The 19,343-nt window shown below is 44.6% G+C and overlaps 1 protein-coding gene across 1 annotated transcript in view; it reads left to right on the top strand.

Moving 5' to 3' along the window:
- The window catches only part of SLC7A14 (solute carrier family 7 member 14), a 116,092-nt gene extending 97,331 nt beyond the window's left edge, over positions 1–18,761 (top strand). Inside the window, 3 exon segments of the mRNA NM_001257912.1 lie at positions 1,628–1,836; positions 4,012–4,889; positions 17,528–18,761. Of these exon segments, the coding sequence (NP_001244841.1) occupies positions 1,628–1,836; positions 4,012–4,889; positions 17,528–17,850 (1,410 nt within the window). The 3' untranslated portion in view covers positions 17,851–18,761.
- The last annotated feature ends 582 nt before the right edge of the window (positions 18,762–19,343 follow it).

Raw genomic sequence — 19,343 nt, 5'->3', positions numbered from 1 at the left:
TGTCCATACCATGATTATCCCTGTGGGCAGAATGTTGAGGGAGGGGTTGCGGGACAGAAGGAACAGCAGGGGCACTCTGCATTTCTCCTTTTACTCCTCCTTCATTCCTGCCCTTCCTCCAGGAGTAGGCCTTTACAACACACACAATAAAGTCAATCATTGCAGTGCCTGCCTTAGAATAGCACTTTATAGACCACAGAGTACTTCTATGCATCCACCAACTTTTTACCCATCCTGATCTAACTCAGGAGACTCCCTGAGGCTGGAGAAGGCTCAGTCCCACTCTCCTCCAGCCCACCCTGCCCCATCCCCAAAGGGGATATTGCAAGTGGTTGTGTTACTGAGAAACGTTCTCTTTCATACTGCACGGGCCTTAAACACGCCCTAGGAGTTGTTTGGTCTTGTACTGGCCAGCAGGCAAGCCCCTCTACCACCATGAGAAGAACGAGGTTGCTGGGCTGTGCTAGGACATCCTGTCCTCCCTGGTGGCCCTTGGCTCTGCTGGAGGACCTTGGCTCCAAAGGAATAGGCAAAGAAATGGTCTACATATGACCTTCAGGCTTTGAATTCCTTTCTTGATGTCAATTTGGCCTTCATAGACTGGGCGGAGAGGGGGAGGGGACAGGGGACATATCTGGCCATATGACTGGTGGCTCCGTTGCCTATGGCCAATTCTGAAGGCGGGGTTGTCGGGCAGATCAATAATATGTGAGGGGAGTAGGTCCTGGGAGCCCCCAGTTAAGTGCTTATTGCCTCCCTGATGCACACGCATACCAGTGGCTTTGTCCTGTCCATACCCCGATTTCTCCCCATAGGTAGAGTGTTGAGGGAGGGGTGGTAGGGTAGAGGGAAGAGCAAAGACATTCTGCTCTCTATTTCCTCTTCTGCTCCTCCCTCACATCTCCCTCTTCTCTGGGGGTGGACCCTTATAGCACACACAGTAAATGATTCCTGATTAAGCAAAGCCATAGTTGCCTGACAGCCATATAATCAGTAGGATTGATTCTGTCCTGATGCCATCATTTATTTGTTGGCCTGCCTGGCTCCTAGGACTAAGCTAGAGAGAAGAAATAGAAATATGAGTCCTTATCTGGGTCCCAATAGTTAACAGGCTATAGGCCTCTTCATCACTTATCTTTGGAGATTTTATCTCTGGTGTTTCACAGTGAGAGGGAGCATGGATAAGACCCTGAGGACCAGAAAGCATAAGAGAAATGAGAGCCTTATCCACGTGGGCAGGGTGCCCATGGTCCCTGCCAGGCCTGGTTGCAGGGCATTGGCTGCAGCTCCTTCCTTCTGGAAATATCTGCTCTCCACGGAACTGTCGGCATAGCTCTGCTTTCATGGGGCTGAAATACCTGCCGTCTTACTCCTCAGATATCAAAGGACCAGAGAGATAGAGAGTTTCTGGCCCATTCCACTAAATTCACATGTGGGGAGAAAACATTGAGAAAGGCCTAGAGGCCAGATGACTGGTCTACAGTAAAGGCACATGCCAGCAAGTGGTGGATCCAAGCTGCCATGCAAGCCTCTGCCTCCAGGGACAGGGCTCTTTCCTCTCCCGTGGGGCCTCCAGCCATGCGTTCTTCCCCTGTACCTCCAGCCCTGTCTTCTCTTGTTTTAACAGGTGAGCATGATCTTGACTCTGATGGTGCCATATTACGCCATTGACACGGAATCCCCACTCATGGAGATGTTTGTGGCTCATGGATTCTATGCTGCAAAATTCGTAGTGGCCATTGGGTCCGTTGCAGGACTGACAGTCAGTTTGCTGGGGTCCCTCTTCCCGATGCCGAGGGTCATTTATGCCATGGCTGGTGATGGGCTCCTTTTCAGGTAAGGGCTACCCTCCGTGAAATTTATCCTGCTCTGCCGTGTCTATCCAGGGAGAACGTCTACCCACTGTCAGCCTGACTGTGATTTTTATGTCAGTGCCTTTCACATGGACTGTGGACCTTGTCATGTATCCTGGAGAAAAAGTGAGTGAACAGAGCTCAGGCCCTGAAGCAGCCCCTCAGTTTAACTCTGTGGTCCCTCAGTCCAGCACAAGCTGATGTGTGCCCCCCCTGCCCCACTGTCCTCCTCCTTCCAGTTGACATTGCTTGCTCCTTTGTGAAGATGATGGGTGCCAAATTGCTGTACTGGGTGGCTTCCAGAAGGAAGAACCATACCAGGGACATCTTAGGCCTGCCCTCACATTGAGGCCTGGTAACTGCCCCTCTTTCCACAGCCCCTCTGAAATAAAAAAAAAAAAAAATCAACGAAGAGTAGATAAGACCATCTGAACAGAACCTAACAATAGCAGCACCACCAGTGGCCATTTATTGTATACTGTGTATACAGTATCCCATTTAGTCCTCACAATAACTCTATTTTGCATATGAAGACATCTACTAGGACTCAGAGAGGTGAAACAAAATTGCCACAAATCCCTCAGCTACTGAGTGGCAGGTCAGGATTTGATCCCAGAACATCCAACTCCAAAAACCAGACTTTTTTTTTCTTTTTTATATACTTTAAGTTCTAGGGTACATGTGCACAAGCCAGACTTTTCACCACACCAGTATATTGGCAGTCCTTGCCCCCTACGTTGGCCATGAAGTGGCTCATCTGCCCATGGTACAAAGGGGATGTGGCCTCAGCCCTTTGTTTCCAGCATGAGGGGCCTGCTTGAGAAGGCATTCTTCAAGTGCACAAAGCAAGGAGTAAACCATAGAGGCCAAGGAGCCCTCAGGTGTGCAGAGGGGGCTGGTTCAGGGACTTTGTCTCTGCAGCCATCATCTTCTGACTCATTTCCCCTGCATACCCTCTGAAGCCATCACCAGGTCAGAGCTGCTATGTTTAGGGTGCTGAACAGATCAAGAGGGCCCTAGGGTGATGGAGGTGTGGCAACTTCACACATCCAAAAGGTTTTTCTGCTGTCAAAGAAACTAAGAGGAAAGATACTGGGGCTTCAAGCACATTTGCAGTCTTGTGTGAATCATAAAAATAAGGGACCATGAGGAGAGAGGAGGGGAGAGGAGCCTACTGCACGTGCCATTCAGTCGCTCTTCTTGGTCTCTTCTTCAGTCAGTAACTAGCTGGACATAAACCTGTATCTGTGAGCACAGTTTCTCAATTACTGTGCTATTTTGCCAACTTTTGTCATAGGTGGTGTCTAGAGCTTTGGCATAAATCAGAATCCTCTGGAGGTCTTTTAAAGCAGTTTGGCAGGCCTCACCCCACTATGATTCTGGTATAGTAGGTCTTGGGTGAAACCTGAGAATATACATTTCCAACAAGCTCCAAGAGGATGCTAAGATGCTAGTTCACAGGTCAGGAGGACCCCCAAGCAGGTCCATGACTTCCTCTAACCATCACTTTTTCACGCAGAGCCTGGGCTTCAATCTAGATTTCTGAAAGACAGACCTCCTAGGTTCAATCAGCCCTTCCATTACATAATAATTAGGAACTTTACTAATGAAGTTTGCCTTAAAATCAAAGAATTAGGCCGGGTGCGGTGGCTCACGCCTGTAATCCCAACACTTTGGGAGGCCAAGTTGGGTGAATCATGAGGTCAGGAGTTTGAGACCAGCCTGGCCAACATAGTGAAACCCCATCTCTACTAAAAATACAAAAATTAGCCAGGTGTAGTGGTGCACACCTGTAATCCCAGCTACTCAGGAGGCTGAGGAAGGAGAATCGCTTGAACCCGGGAGGCAGAGGTTACAGTGAGCTGAGATCATGCCACTGCACTCCAGCCTGGGGGACAGAGTGAGACTCCATCTCACCAAAAAAATAAATAATAATAATGAAATAAAATAAAGTGAATTCTCTTTTAATTATACACTAAATCCTGGGGTAGGAATCGCAGCTGGGTTTAAAGTAGTGAATGCAGAAGTAAATTGGTGGAGCAGGACCAGGAGGAGTTAATCACACCAGCCTATTGATAGTTCTAGCTCCCTGTGTTGGCTGCACTGGAATCGGTCACTGTAGCCCACCATTAACCCTCTGTTTGCACGGCCCCTCCAGGTTCCTGGCTCATGTCAGCTCCTACACAGAGACGCCAGTTGTGGCCTGCATCGTGTCGGGGTTCCTGGCGGCGCTCCTCGCACTGTTGGTCAGCTTGAGAGACCTGATAGAGATGATGTCTATCGGCACGCTCCTGGCCTACACCTTGGTCTCTGTTTGTGTCTTGCTTCTTCGATACCAACCCGAGAGTGACATTGATGGTTTTGTCAAGTTCTTGTCTGAGGAGCACACCAAGAAGAAGGAGGGCATTCTGGCTGACTGTGAGAAGGAAGCTTGTTCTCCTGTGAGTGAAGGGGATGAGTTTTCTGGCCCAGCCACCAACACATGTGGGGCCAAGAACTTACCATCCTTGGGAGACAATGAGATGCTCATAGGGAAATCAGACAAGTCAACCTACAACATCAACCACCCCAATTACGGCACCGTGGACATGACCACAGGCATAGAAGCTGATGAATCCGAAAATATTTATCTTATCAAGTTAAAGAAGCTGATCGGGCCTCATTATTACACCTTGAGAATCCGGCTGGGCCTTCCAGGCAAAATGGACCGGCCCACAGCAGCAACTGGGCACACAGTGACCATCTGTGTGCTCCTGCTCTTCATCCTCATGTTCATCTTCTGCTCCTTCATCATCTTTGGTTCTGACTACATCTCAGAGCAGAGCTGGTGGGCCATCCTTCTGGTTGTTCTAATGGTGCTGCTGATCAGCACCCTGGTGTTTGTGATCCTGCAGCAGCCAGAGAACCCCAAGAAGCTGCCCTACATGGCCCCTTGCCTCCCCTTTGTGCCTGCCTTTGCCATGCTGGTGAACATCTATCTCATGCTAAAGCTCTCCACCATCACATGGATCCGGTTTGCGGTCTGGTGCTTTGTGGGTAAGCAACTTCTTTTGCAGCCTTGAGAGCTCCCTTTTAAGGTCTTAAGCATGCTTATCCCAAAATTACCTCCTAGCTGGACTAGGCAACTCCATTCCTAGAGAAATCTGGCTGGTTCTATGGACCTTTGTGTTCTGCCTGAGAGTCAATAAAGCCAGTTGTCCCCTTTCTGCCTGTAATGGTCTTGGTCATCGGTTCTGGAAAAATGATGTTGATTAATTCATCGCCTTACTGAATTACTGAAAGTTCTTCCTATATTAGGATAATTAATACCATAAAAAGTCCACTTAAAGTGAATCCACATTTTTAAGGGGATAAAAATAGCATAGTATAATTGGGGTCAGGGCATTTGATTGGAATTTTATTGTAGAAACTAAGAATTGTAAACTGAAAAATACAAAAAGTATTTATCTTAGATTTCACAAAATTAAATTAAAATAGCAATTACGCTCTCATTTTTAAATGAACAAAGTGTGAATTAAGTGTGGATTTTTTGGCATCATTTTTCTGACAAAACTGAATCATGGCATCATTTAACATCTCTCACTTCATACTGACTTTTGTAAAATCTTCAAAAGTTTCTCATATTTCCCAAGGTCCTTTCTTCATCCCTTGACATTCAGATCATTCACTTGGGAAGTACCCATCATGCCACCATCCTTACTGATTTTCTCTCTCCTGCTGTTAATAACGAATACGACTCTGTTAGGTCCTCAATTGTCCACAATTTTGGGTGTGAATTCAAATTTTTCTCTCAACTCACTTTCATGGACTTCAAGAAGCCCTGTACCTTTTCTAAGATTTCTGATTTTACTTTGTGACCCATTTCTATTGTATTTGCAGTACATGTTTATCATGTAGGACAATCTCTGATGTTCATGAGGTGGCTGGGGATCGATGCTAGTAACAACTTGAGAGGTGTAAGAAGAGACCCATTTTAAAGTTCCCTAGTCACTATTTGTATGTCCCCTGTACAACTTGGTAACCCTGGAGGTTTTGGATAACAAATTCTTAACTAAAGAGGATCTTTAGAAGCTCTGGGGAATACAAGAGTAAACCCTGCCTAAAGGAGAGGCAAGACAAACACACATGAGTCACTTAGCCCGAGCAAGGCCACAGAGACTCTTTTTGTTGTTGTTGTTGTTGTTGTTGAGGTGGAGTCTTGCTGTGTCACCCAGGCTGGAGTACAGTGGTTTGATCATGGCCCACTGCAACCTCTGCCTCCCGGGTTCAAGGAATTCTCCTGCCTCAGCCCCCCGAGTAGCTGGGATTACAGGCGAGCACCACCATGCCCGGCTAATTTTTGTATTTTTAGTAGAGACGGGGTTTCACCATGTTTGCCAGGCTGGTTTCGAACTCTCAACCTCGTGATCTGCCCGCCTCGGCCTCCCAAAGCGCTCGGATTACAGGCATGAGCCACTGCACCCAGCCCACAGAGACTCTTAGTGATGAGCGGCGGTGCATCCGCTCCTAGAGGTCAGGAATACAGTTGTTCAACGTGTGTCCTCTGTGCCTGGAGCAGGGTGCCCACAGTATGTGCTCAAAAATACTTCTTAAATGATTACAAAGTACTCTTCAAAGGGGAAAAAGGAAAACTTCCAGTCAGAATTGCCAGAAAAAAACTTGGAGGGGTTAGAATTCGAAGTAGCCCTATAAGTTAAGATATAGATAGAAAGAAGTGGGGAAAAACATAGCAACCAATGGAAAGGGCATGTATCTTCCCCAGAGGCCTGACTCCTTGCTTCTGAAGGCTGATCTATGGCTTCCTGTAAGCATTTTGTCCCAATTTTTCACTATTCTAAGTCCCCCTGGTTAGACTTTAGGAGGATTTCTTGAGAGGACCCCACTGACTCATCAAGATTTTAACCATTTTTTATAACCTATTTACAATCTCTTGGCCAGGCATGGTGGCTCACGCCTGTAATCCCAGCACTTTGGGAGGCTGAGGAGGGCAGATCACTTGAGTTTAGGAGTTCGAGGCTAGCCTGGCCAACATGGCAAAACCCCATCTCTACTAAAAATAAAAAAATTAGCTGGGCATGGTGGCGAGCGCCTGTAATCCCAGCTACTCAGGAGACTGAGACAGGAAAATCGCTTGAACCCAGGAGGTGGAGGTTGTAGTGAGCTGAGATCGTGCCGCTGCACTCCAGCCTGGGAGACAGAGCGAGACTCTATTTCAAAAAAATAAAAAATAAATTTTTAATTTTTAAAAAAATTGAAAAAAAAATCTCTTATCTCTAAACATTTTCCCACTGGAACATGTAGCTAGCCAATGCAGATTCTACTGTGGATAGAAGTGATGGAAGTGGGTAGAAATATTTTAGTCGTGTATTTGTCAAATTATTCAAGACACAGACACAAATACACACAGACTTATTTATTCATAGACTATTAAAGCTGAAAAGGGCCTTCAGTGTCTAGTACGATGCTACCCACAGTGTGGTGCCCATCCCACCGGTAATATTTTCAGCTGATATTCAAAAGCATTTGAATGAGCTCTTAAAAATATTGTATAGTTATTTTACATTTTCACCTGGGTTAGAAAAACCACACATACACATTAATCTGGTGATTTCACAAATACTATTACTTGGAAAGAGATGATAGATGACTTTTTAAATTTAAAATGTGAGTCATATTAAAGAAAAAAACATTAGTACTACTAGTATAAGTACCATATGACTCATAGGAATAGTAGTAATTAGTGCTTGCATCGCACTCATCACATATCAGCCATTTAGGGCTTTACTTTATTTACTTATTTTACTTATTTAATCCTCACAACAATCTCTATTTGACAGATGAGGAAACTGAGGCACTTGCCTGAGGTTACATAGCTAGAATATAGCAGAGGCAAGATTAGAACTCAGGAAGTGTGGGGCCAGAGGCCATGGTTATAGCCTAAATGGTTATATACTAAAAATATGGTATATAAATAACTGGAGTTGGAGAAATATGGATGTAGTCCACCACCTTCCCACTTCTCCCCCTCTCCATTTTATGGATGACTACACTGAACCTCCAAGAAGTTAAATAACATGCTCAAAGTCAACAGGAAGTTATTCAAAGAGCTATTACTAAAACTCAGCATACCCATGCTCAAATCTGGGGCTCCTACTACCCCACCAGGGTGGCTCTGAGCAGACTCATTTCATTAGAACGTTCGATAGAGCCTAACACATAGCATCGGAACTGGCCTCATGGGCACACAGCTGTGCACAAGGTCTCATGCTTGGTTTAATGCTCTGCTGCTGCCATCTTGAATTCTTAAAAATTTCTGAACAAGAGGACCCAGGTTTTCATTTTGCATTGAAAACTCTACAGCCAGTTCTGCAGAATATTTATGGCTCCTGAAGCACCAGAGGCATTTTGCAAAAACAGTCAGGTGGCAGAGGTCCTCACCTTTGGAGTCAAACGACACCAACTTCAAATCACAGCTCCGCCCCCCCTTTGTCTTATAACTTTGGGAAATTTACTTAACTTCTTTGGGCCTCAGTTTACTTATCTGTAAAAAAGCAGATAATTTAATCAGCCTTGACCTGGTTATTCTTTGGGGCTTAAATGAGAAAATGTTGAGAAAAACAATAAGAAACATGTATTTCCTGCCTTTCTTTCAAAAATCTAAAATGATTCATTGTCCACAAGTATGGACAGACTGGCTATCATATGCCAAAGCACGATGTGAACCTGCAGCGACTCAGGCTGCCCTTCCAGCTATCAGGCAGAGGAAAACTCCCTGAGCGCCTTTTATAATCTTGCTGATAGCACAAACTCCAAACTCCCTCCAGAAACTGCTACTCACCGACTCAGAAGAATGCCACCCTGCAGAGTGGGACTGGCCAGCCAGAGGGCAGAGAAGTCTGCAGTTCAACAAGCACCTGGTGATTGCGATGCACAGCCCGCAAACCACATTTGGGAAGGACTGCTAGTATTTCTGGGCACCTGCTGCTAACTGCTTTAGTATCATGATTTGTGAAGGCGGTCATATGACTAAGTTTCACCCAGAACAAAGATTCTCAACTCTAGCTACACATCAGTATCACCCTGGGTTGCTTCTGAAACATTCTAAGCCCAGGCTCCCACAACAGAGATTTTCTGATTCAATTGGTCTGGTGGCCAAGTGTTGAGGAATTTTTTTTAAGTTCCCCAGGCAATTTTAATAGGCAGCCAAGTTGACAATGATCTAGATCAATGGTCCTCAAAGTGTGACCCCAGACCAGCAGCACCAATGTTATCGGGGAACTAGTTAGAAATGTGATTTTGAGGCTGGGTGTGGTGGCTCATGCCTGTAATCCCAGCACTTTGGGAGGCCAAGGCAGGCAGATCACCTGAGGTCAGGAGTTCGAGACCAGCCTGGCCAACATGGTGAAACTCCGTCTCTACCAAAAATGCAAAAATTAGCTGGGCGTGGTGGCTGGCACCTGTAGTTCCCAGCTACTCGGGAGGCTGAGGCAGGAGAATCTCTTGAACCCGGGAGGCGGAGGTTACAGTGAGCCAAGATCATGCCACTGCACTCCAGCCTAGGCAACAGAGCAAGACTCTGTCTCAAAAAAAAAAAAAAAAAAAGAAAGAAAGAAAGAAATGTGATTTTGAACTCTATCCCAAGTCTACTGAATCAGAATCTCTGAGAGCAATTTAGGGTTTAGCAAGCCCCCCTCCAGCTGACTCAAATGCATGCCACTACTCTAAGGGGAGAAGAGTTTTATCAAGCAGGGCAGATGATTTAATTAAATTACAAAGACTTGTTTTCCAAAAACAATTTTTTGCATATATAAAATATATCCAACTCACAATCCCAAATTGGCTATAAAATCCTTAATGGTCTTATAAGATAAATATGTCACCTCTGAACTTCGGAGCCTCCAAGATATCAGATTTTTCTTAATCTCTCTATACATAGTGTAACTTTCTGGGGCAGAACAGTAGAGATATTTTTAAATGGAGTCTCTTATGAAACTGAAGATTTACATGATTAGGCTGAGTCATAACTTGATAATCTTCTTAGACACATTTTTTTATCCAAGCTTTTCTAAACGAATCTTAATTACGGCATTTTTGTAACAATGTTTTGCTAAGCTTTTGACCTTCAGAAGAGCACAACTCAGATGGTAAAATGAGGCACAAGCCCCAACAAGATTATCCAGCACATGTTTCTTTTCCTTCAGACAAGAAAAGGAATACAAACAGCAAATGTGTATTAATCCCAGCAAAGTGAGCACAAAGCAGCCTTCATCTTCCTTTTAGCTGATGCGGTTTTGTGAAAGAACCTCTCAAGGGGTCAGGCAGAGTCTCAGGGAACATGGAACTAACAGGGGCTCAGTGAGAATGCTGCACCACAGTATCTTCCAGGGCATCTTCCAGCCTGCTGTTCCCTGTGGGTTTTTATTATAAAGTAATCGCCTGTTAGAATAGCTTGCCCTTACCGTGGGAGTTGCCATGTTGTCATGTAGGAATTTTTTCAGTCTCTCTGAGGAAAACAAATTCTTGTCTACAGATTTAGAGGACAGGACTTGTGATACGGACGATGGACCTCATGAATCCTATCTCAGAATAGAAATATCCCAAAGAGAAGACACACCTTATGGTCTATACCTGAGCTATTATCTGAAATCCAACTGGAAATTGACCCAAAGCAGCCATGTGAGAAAGAGAAGAGGAAGGAAGGAAAGAGCGATGAATTGGGACCTGATAGCTAAATTCTTGATGACATGTCCCATAAATAAGCTTGAAATTCTCCTTGGAGGTAGAGGAAAAAACGACTGGCTCTTCCAATGTCAAAATTGTGCTCAGACGAGCAAGAATAATCCTGAAGGCCAGGATGAGGATGGCACCAGGGCTGGTGGGATTCCATGGAGGGAGGGTGAAGGTAGAGTGTGGAGGTAGGTCATGCAACCGTGAGGCTGTCTGCTGGCACAGGTGCGCTGCCGGACGCAGAGGGGGCAGAGCACTCACACGGCTCTGCAACCAGTGGCAGCTGAGACACTGGCTCTCCTGTGAGCCCAAAGAATGAAGAGGTGGAGGGCACAGAGCTGGCATGCACAGCTTACCTGGAACAGAATTCAAGCCACAACAGAGGGGATGTTTGCCTTCTTTCCCTCGACATTGTGTTTGTGAGATTCACACCCATTGCTGCTTGTAGTTTCAGTTTGTTCGTTCTTGTGGCTGTCTAGTCTCCCACTGTGTTAATATACCACAATATATTATTCATTCTAGTGTCCAGGGACATTTGGGTTGTTTCTAGTTTAGGGCTGTTACAAACAGAGATGCTGTGAACATTCTTGTACATGTTTTTGGTGGACACGTGGACACGTATCTCTTGGGTTTCTGTTGAGTTAGAACTACTGGCTCAGACTACTAGGTTTTTTCATATTCTTTAACAAGATTGCATTACTTCTCATGGCCATTATATACCTCAAATAAAACAAGCATCCCCAACCCCATTTTGCAGATGGGAAACTGAGACATAAAGTCGCATGACTTCCCATTAGATCAGCTGCAGGGTCATGGAGAGAATCTCCGCCCAGCGTCATCCTAAGCCTGCTCTTCCTGGCCACACCATATTAAACAAGCCCTGTTGTTATTATAGTCAACAGGCTCATGGTGGTATTTTAAAAAACAATCAGCAATAGTGGGAGTTGGTGGGGATTGAGATGGGTGGGAAGGATGCCTTCTCATTACCATCCAGTCTCCCTTTCTGCTTTGGCAAATGTCTTTTTTGGAATGTTGATCCCAGAGTAGTCAAAATAAAAGCCCTCTGGGTATAACAAAGTGCCTCCGCTATCTGCAGTGGGCAGAGCTTCCTGCTGGAAAGTGCACCCCAGGAAGAGGCAGCTCCACCCAGCCTGAGGTCAGGTGGCCCACCTCTCTTGGTCCTGAGTATGGAGCTTCATGGAGAGGACAGGGAGTTCCCAGGGACTCTGGAGATAGGGTACCTGGTCTGCAACCAAAGTGTGTGCCCTCAGAGTTGGAAATATGCTGTTATTGTTTGCATTACCCAGTCTTTTCAGAGTTGAGTTTTTGTTCTAGGATTTCTCCTATATGATCAAGAACCCCCCCCGCTTTCCCACCTCTCTTACTTGTAGGTTTGGGGTCATTTGCTTAATTTGCACAGGATAGATAAGCACAGGTAGGTGAGCAGTGATGTCATCTGCTGATGCCAAGGTATGCTAGTATATGAAGGCAAGCTTAGCTTTTGTAAACCTTCCCTGGAGGCACCTGGGTGGGACAGGAACAGCCCTCGGGTTAGAGTTAAGAGATATGAGTCCCAGTGCTGTTTCAATTACTGATTTATCACACGGTTCTTAACTTCCCTGGAATGATGGATGAGAAAGTGCTTTTTTTTTTTTTTATGAAGTGCATTATAACCACAAAGTGTTTAATATCATAAAGAAAGCCCATTCAATTGCTAAAGGCATGATTCTTGATCTTGTCTAGCCTGGACTTCTCATAGGCACATATTCCACCGGGGACCTTCTGTCTAGAAAAGAAGCCAAAGCCTCCCTTTGAACATTTCCCATCACTGCAAACAGACTTTCACAAGACGAACCACCATTACCTTTGACCAGGGCAAGCATGCAGCCCACGTGCCCCAGTCCGACTGTGTCTGTTGTTAAAATATTGAAACACTTGTTGTTGTTGTTGTTGTTGTTGTTGGAAATGGAGTCTTGCTGTGTCGCCCAGGCCGGAGTGCAATAGCACGATCTCAGCTCACTGCAACCTCCACCTCCTGGGTTCAAGCAATTCTCCTGCCTCAGCCTACCGCATAGCTGGGATTACAGGTGCCTGCTGCCATGCCAAGCTAATTTTTGTTTTTTTGTTTTTGTTTTGTTTTGTTTTGTTTTTTAGTAGAGACAGGGTTTCACCATGTTGGCCAGGCTGGATTCTAACTCCTGATCTCAGGTGATCCACCTGTCTCAGCCTCCCAAAGTGCTAGGATTACAGGAGTGAGCCACCATGCCCAGCCAGAATATTGAAACATTTCTGTGTTTACTGCTAACTAGTCACTTTCCTGAACACACCAGGCACCCCCACCATAACCCATCAACTCGAAAAAAAAAAAAAAAAATCCAGCCCCACAGAGGAGCCTCGGAGACACTGCTGCAGCACAGAGGCTGACGCCCTCTGATTTTTAACATCACACCTGCTTTTAGCAGCAATGGATCTAAGTTATCTGCTTTTAAGGTACAGCAAAATTAAATATCCAAATAGAATAAATAGTATTATTTATGAATTAGCCATCTTATTCTTGAGGCTTGGTTTCAAATGACTTCTGGCTTATGGCAAAATCAAATCCACCCTCAAAAGATATAAGATTGCCCTCTGTAAGAGTTTACAAAAGAATATGATGCCATTCCCAGTGACCATCTTGATTAGCAGTGGCCAAAAACTACTTGAAGCAATGATGGCATCATGGGAATACATGTGTAGCCTCAGAAGGTGAAGAGTTTTCCACACACAGGTAATAATTTACATAAATTTTAATACTGCTGGATATCAGATAATATTAAGAAATTATTATTAATTTTTAAATGTGATAATACTGTTTTTTAGAGATGCACACTTAAATATTTACAAAGTAAACCTATGATAGAAGGGATTTATTTCAAAACGATCTGTAGAGAAGGGGCCAGGGGAAGGAGTGTGAGGGGAGCTGGTGATTCATGATCCTATTCACTCCACTTTTGTATATGTTCTTCAAAATAAAACGTTAAGCCAAATTGTTTTCCATCCCTGGTAGACGGGAGATGTAAGAGAGAGAGAAGCGCCCTGGATTAGGGCGTGGCGAGACCTGGAAAGATTCACTGTCCACCTGCTCCCTGTGTGGCTGTGGACCTTCCCTCGTTTTCTGTGAAGTGTGCTGTGCACATAATCACACACACATACACACACACACACACACACACACACACACACACATGCACACACCTTCCCGGACAGGTTAAACAAGATACTGTTTGCGTAACATTTTGAGCTCCTTGAGAGAAAGGTGCAACATCAATGATCCATCACTGTCCTAACCCAGCACACACAGGTGTTTTGTGAAGTTTAGTTTAGATGATTCAGGATTCCCAGAATCCCCACAGATTTTTCAGAAACTACCTCCTTCTTCGTTCTCTAAGCCAACTAAAAAACAGGAGCAGAAACAAAACACCCTGCTTCCACACAGGAGGCGTGGAGCGGCTCTGTTTACTTCTCCGACACAAAGCCCTTGTTTATGTGGGACAGATGGTAATACGTTTCTCTTCTCTTCTCTCTCTCTCCCTCCCTCCCTTCATCTGGTCCCCTCTGTTTCTTTGTCCCCCTCCATTTTTCTTTTCTCCAATCCTTCTCAGCTTCACACCACTTTTCCTGAATTGACTCAAGGGCCAGCAAGAAAGACAGACACACAGAATGCCAAGCCCAGGGGAATGGCTTTGCAGCTACTATTTACTCTACCAGGCTGCATGCACATGGTTGCTTCTTGTTTCACAGTACTCACATTTGAAATGCATTTTTGAAGAGAGTGACACACCTTTGAAACTCCAGGGGGTTCAGGGCAAACATGAAAAGACCCATAAATATTTATGTGGCAAGTTTCCATGGATTGTCTTCACAAAGTAAAAAGTAACCACAGTCAATATGTGAGACGCACAGACACACACACACACACACACACACACACACACACACACACACACACACACCTGTTCCTTCCAGGCCTGGCCACTTTCAAAGAACAAATGTAAACCTAAGCTCTTACCACGTATTTCCTGCAGTAAGCACAGTCTGTAAACTAGCCTGGGGGAGGGGAAAGGAGGTGTGAAGGACTAGACACGCCAGAGACTTTTCTCCCTCTATCTATAAAGCTGGTTCCTCTGCTTCTCAGACCCAGGCAAGTCACTCATTCTTTCCCAGCTTCTGTTTCTTCTAATGTAAAATGAAGGTTTTAGAATGCATAGGTGATCTATAGCATCTTTTCCAGCTCTAAATATCTGTGAGTCAAGGTTTTTAGAGAATTCTCATAATATGAATCTACCTGACACCCAAATACCTCGTGGGGGCAGGGTAGGTTGGAATCAACATACAGGTCTGTTGAAATCAACAAACCAGTGATGAGTGACATCAAACCAGTGACTGAGCAATGACCTGTGTGGTGGCAGAGGAGAGACGTTTGGGGTAAAGGGAAAAGAAAAAGATTGTATTAAGTTCAGTAGGGAAATGACTCATCTATAAGTAAAGGCAGAGAAAGGCATCAGAAAGGAAAGAACTGGCAAAATAGGTACCAAGCACTAGTAGGAGGCAATATTTGGCATCTGCCTGGATGTCTAGAAGAAAATATGGCAAAAAAAAGCAAAGCTGTGCAAAAGGAGGTGTGCACAGATCCTGCTTGGTCACCTGAAATCCATTCTCAGATCCCAAACATGCTTCAGACAGAGGCATTCTCCAAGAACCAGCACACTGGCACTCTTAGAAGAGGCCTTAATGTGATACCCTGTTCTACACAAGGATAATAACTATCCCCCATGGCCACCCCCACCTACAGACAAGAAAGAGTAAATACCCTGCTTTTAAAAGATGAAATCACTATTTGAGCACTAATAGCTACAGCTGCAAATAATTAACTCCAGGATTTATTACCAATTAGGACCATAAATCTCTGCTTACTTTGGCTCCTGGAAAGTTGATTTCACTGGGGAGTGTGGGAGGGAGTGGGGACAAAGTCATTTGAGACAAGGAGGGAGAAACTCAAGCTTAAAAAGGCACACTTCAAATTCAAAAGAGAGCAAGATTTCTCAAGCACCACAGCAGCAAAGCAGGCTTGACTTGCGGTTCTAAGCAAACCAGCCCAGCAGATGCCTGCAGGGTTAGCAAAGTCAAAGAGACTGGTGCTACTCAGAGGAGGATGTTAGGGCCCGGGAAGGAGGTTGCATACTGTGTGGACCCCAGTGGCTAGGCCATAATGTGGGCTGAGTGGGCAGTGGAACACATGCATCAGGCATAGTTCATTATCTCAGGGACACTCTGACCATTGGAATCACCTGTGGAGTTTTAAAAACATACCTATGCTTGGGTTACACTGCAGACTAATTAAATCAGAATCTCCAGGATGGGGCTAGGGTATCAGAGTGGTTCAAAAAACGCCCCCGGGTAGCTTTCAAGTGCAGTAAGCCAGGGTTGAGAACCACCTGAGAAGTACCTCATTTCATCCTCAGGCACTCCCATGTTAAGAAGGTTGCTATAGCTCTCAAGGTTTTACAGAGAATGCTGAGGAACAGAGAGGCTAATGGGACCAGGGTTACACAGCTAATAGTGATGAAGGCAGGATTTGAACACAGAGCCCACACTCTTACTTATCATGTTCTTTGGACTCCAAGGTTATGATTCTCAGACTTCCAGGCCCTGAACCTTCAGAGTCTATTCAAGATAGAAAATGGGGACTCAAGCCAGGCCTGATGGCTCATGCCTATAATCCCAGCACATTGGGAAGTAGAAGCAGGCGGATCACTTGAGTCCAAAAGTTTGAGACCAGCCTGGGCAACATGGTGAAACCCCATCTCTACAAAAATACAAAAATTAGCTGGGCGTGGTAGCATATGCCTGTGGTCCCAACTACTCAAGAGGCCAAGGCAGGAGAATGGCTTGAGCCCAGGAGGCAGAGATTGTAGTGAGCTGAGATCATGCCACTGCTCTCCAGCCTGGACAACAGTGAGACCCTGTCTCAAAAAAAAAAAAAAAAAAGAAAAGAAAAGGAAAAGAAAATGGGAACTCATAAACGACTTTTATGTATGTTTCTTAATCATAGAAATGAAACATTAGCATATATGAATGCTACATATTAACGAGGGGGGAAGTTTCTTTCCCTTGATTGGGATGACATCAACACAGAGGTCGCACTGGACCTTTCATGCTTGTCAGGAGTTCTCACTCATTCATTCAACAAACATTAAGTGCCAATTTTCTGCAGTCTATAAAACAGAAATGACCCTGTGCAGATAATCACACAACAGATGTTCTAAGGGACATAATAATAGCATGCACTAGACACTCGAAGATCACACAGAAGAAAGCAGGGAGCTTGAAGTGGCCATGATATATTACGCCTTTAGTGAGTGTAAAACGGCAAGGTAAATCACAGGATAATATATGCATGCTGCTAAGAGGTGAAACAAGAGATGGAGTCCCTAAGTGGAGGCAGAGAATAACAAAATCTTATAAGAAGGCTGGGAATAAACTGTTGATCTATAAATATTTCACCCAGGGTAGAAAATGCAAATTCCTGGCTGGCAGCTATATGAGTGTAATGAGCTGGATGTCAGCAGGGGAGGTGGGGACTGAGGTTAACTAGAGACCCCGTATCCTGTCTAAAGAGGCAGCTAGTTCTCACCACCAGCCAAAAATCACCATGTAGAAATGTGGATGCAGTGTTATCAAATCTTTTGACTTTTTTAGGAAAAACTGTTAATATGGGTTGCTTAACGCAAGATCTCCCAATTTTTAAAAGGTATCTAATTCAAGTATTTTCAAAACACCACATAAACCAAAGAAAATACATCCCCGCTCCCCCAGCTTTGATTTCATCATGGAAGGTGATCTCTCTGCTAGTCCCAGGATCCCAAAGCAATTGCTTATTCACCTGTACCTTTCCCCTCGCCCAACAGGTCTACTCATTTATTTTGGATATGGCATCTGGAACAGCACCCTGGAAATCAGCGCTCGAGAAGAGGCCCTGCACCAAAGCACGTACCAACGCTACGACGTGGATGACCCCTTCTCAGTGGAGGAGGGTTTCTCCTACGCCACAGAGGGTGAGAGCCAAGAGGACTGGGGCGGGCCCGCCGAAGACAAAGGCTTCTATTACCAACAGATGTCAGATGCGAAGGCAAACGGCCGGACAAGTAGCAAAGCGAAGAGCAAAAGCAAACACAAACAGAACTCAGAGGCCCTAATTGCAAATGATGAGTTAGATTACTCTCCAGAGTAGGAGAAACATACAAGTGGGTAGAAATGGTGATGATTGATTTTCAGTAACTTAACCTGTGGGCTAGAAGGTGAAAACTTTTTTGGCTCTCATTTCACAAATCCAGCCTTCCCCAAATTCAATCCCTAGTCATAGCCTGTCATTTGCTACTTTTGCTCTTCAGGATAGTTCTGTTGACGGGCTTAACCTGGGTCCCCTAAGTGGTCACCTTGTTAAAATAAATAAATAAATAAACAAGAGGCTATCTGAAATTCCATCTTAGGTACAACCATCAGGGCTGATGGGAGCAAATGTTTCCTAAGCCTTTGCTTTGCTGGTTGAAGCCCCAGCAGGGGCTCTGGGCAGAAGGCAGAATTTCAGTCACCTGAGACACGGGAACAAAGCTCTGTTCTTGGCATGTCAGGCTGAGCGCTGCTCCCCGAGGTCAGGGTGGGTAGGTGGGCACTGGCACTTCCTGAGCAAGCATCATTTTATCCTGCAATCTCACCCAAAATTAATTCATGCAAAAGACACATGCTTCTTTTTATTCACCAACATTCTCACAGCTTCCAAACTATAATTTTAGGATCCAGCAAAGGTCAGGGACTCTGAGACCATTTTCCCAATGGTTTCAGATTCACCGTAAAGCGGTCATGCAGACCCAGTAATATGGTAAGAAGCACCATCAAGGTTCTACGTAAATGCCCAGAAGAAAATTAAATAACCATCTCTTGCAGTGAAGGCCAGAGAGCATTGGCAGAAATTAACTCTCTGTCATGGCCTCTCTTATACCAGACTCCAGCTCCTGGTGACATGATGAAAGAGGGCAAAGGTGGAGCATGATTTCATGGCCCTGATATACCTTGAAGAAGTAGGTTGTTTGTTTTATAATCAGATAAAAATCTTGACAAGGAGAAGTGACCCAGCCACTGAGATCACATTGCAAATTCTCTTTCGTATTTCTAAAATTATAAATTCTGTAGTTTTTTGAGATATGCAACCACTTGATTGGTGTGTGCTACTCTGAAAACAAAACAGGTTGAATTACAGCTACTTAGGTAGTTGCATTCCATGAGATCACATTTCATTTCTGAACCTTATTCCTTGGGGGTAGCTCACTTTCAGAGGTGTATTTTTTTTTCCTGTTATTTCCCAGATGAGTTTCACTAAAGCCCAAAGAAATATCTACCTGGTAAGATGTAAATTTGGGCCATAAAAGGGGCTACTAAAAGAATTTTCTCAGAAACAGAATAGATGAGAGAATTTGCAAAGGAAAAAAACACACATGAGCTATAATATAAATTCTACTCTCGGGTTACAAGGATTCTTGTGGCTGCACTGAGATGTGTACAAATGTATGTGAAGGCACACTTTGAATCGAGTTATCATAAAATTAACCAAGCTATTAAAAGTAATCAAGGTATTAATAAAATCTCCGTGAGGATTTCCTGAAAGAGGGACAAAAGAAGAAATTCTTTGTCCTTTCTCTCCTGGATGTATCAGTATGACAAACGTTT

This window comes from Macaca mulatta, chromosome 2 (assembly GCF_049350105.2).
Source record: "Macaca mulatta isolate MMU2019108-1 chromosome 2, T2T-MMU8v2.0, whole genome shotgun sequence".
NCBI lineage: Eukaryota > Metazoa > Chordata > Mammalia > Primates > Cercopithecidae > Macaca > Macaca mulatta.
The sequence above is the reverse complement of the archived record's forward strand: the minus strand, read 5'-3'. Positions and strand labels throughout refer to the sequence as shown.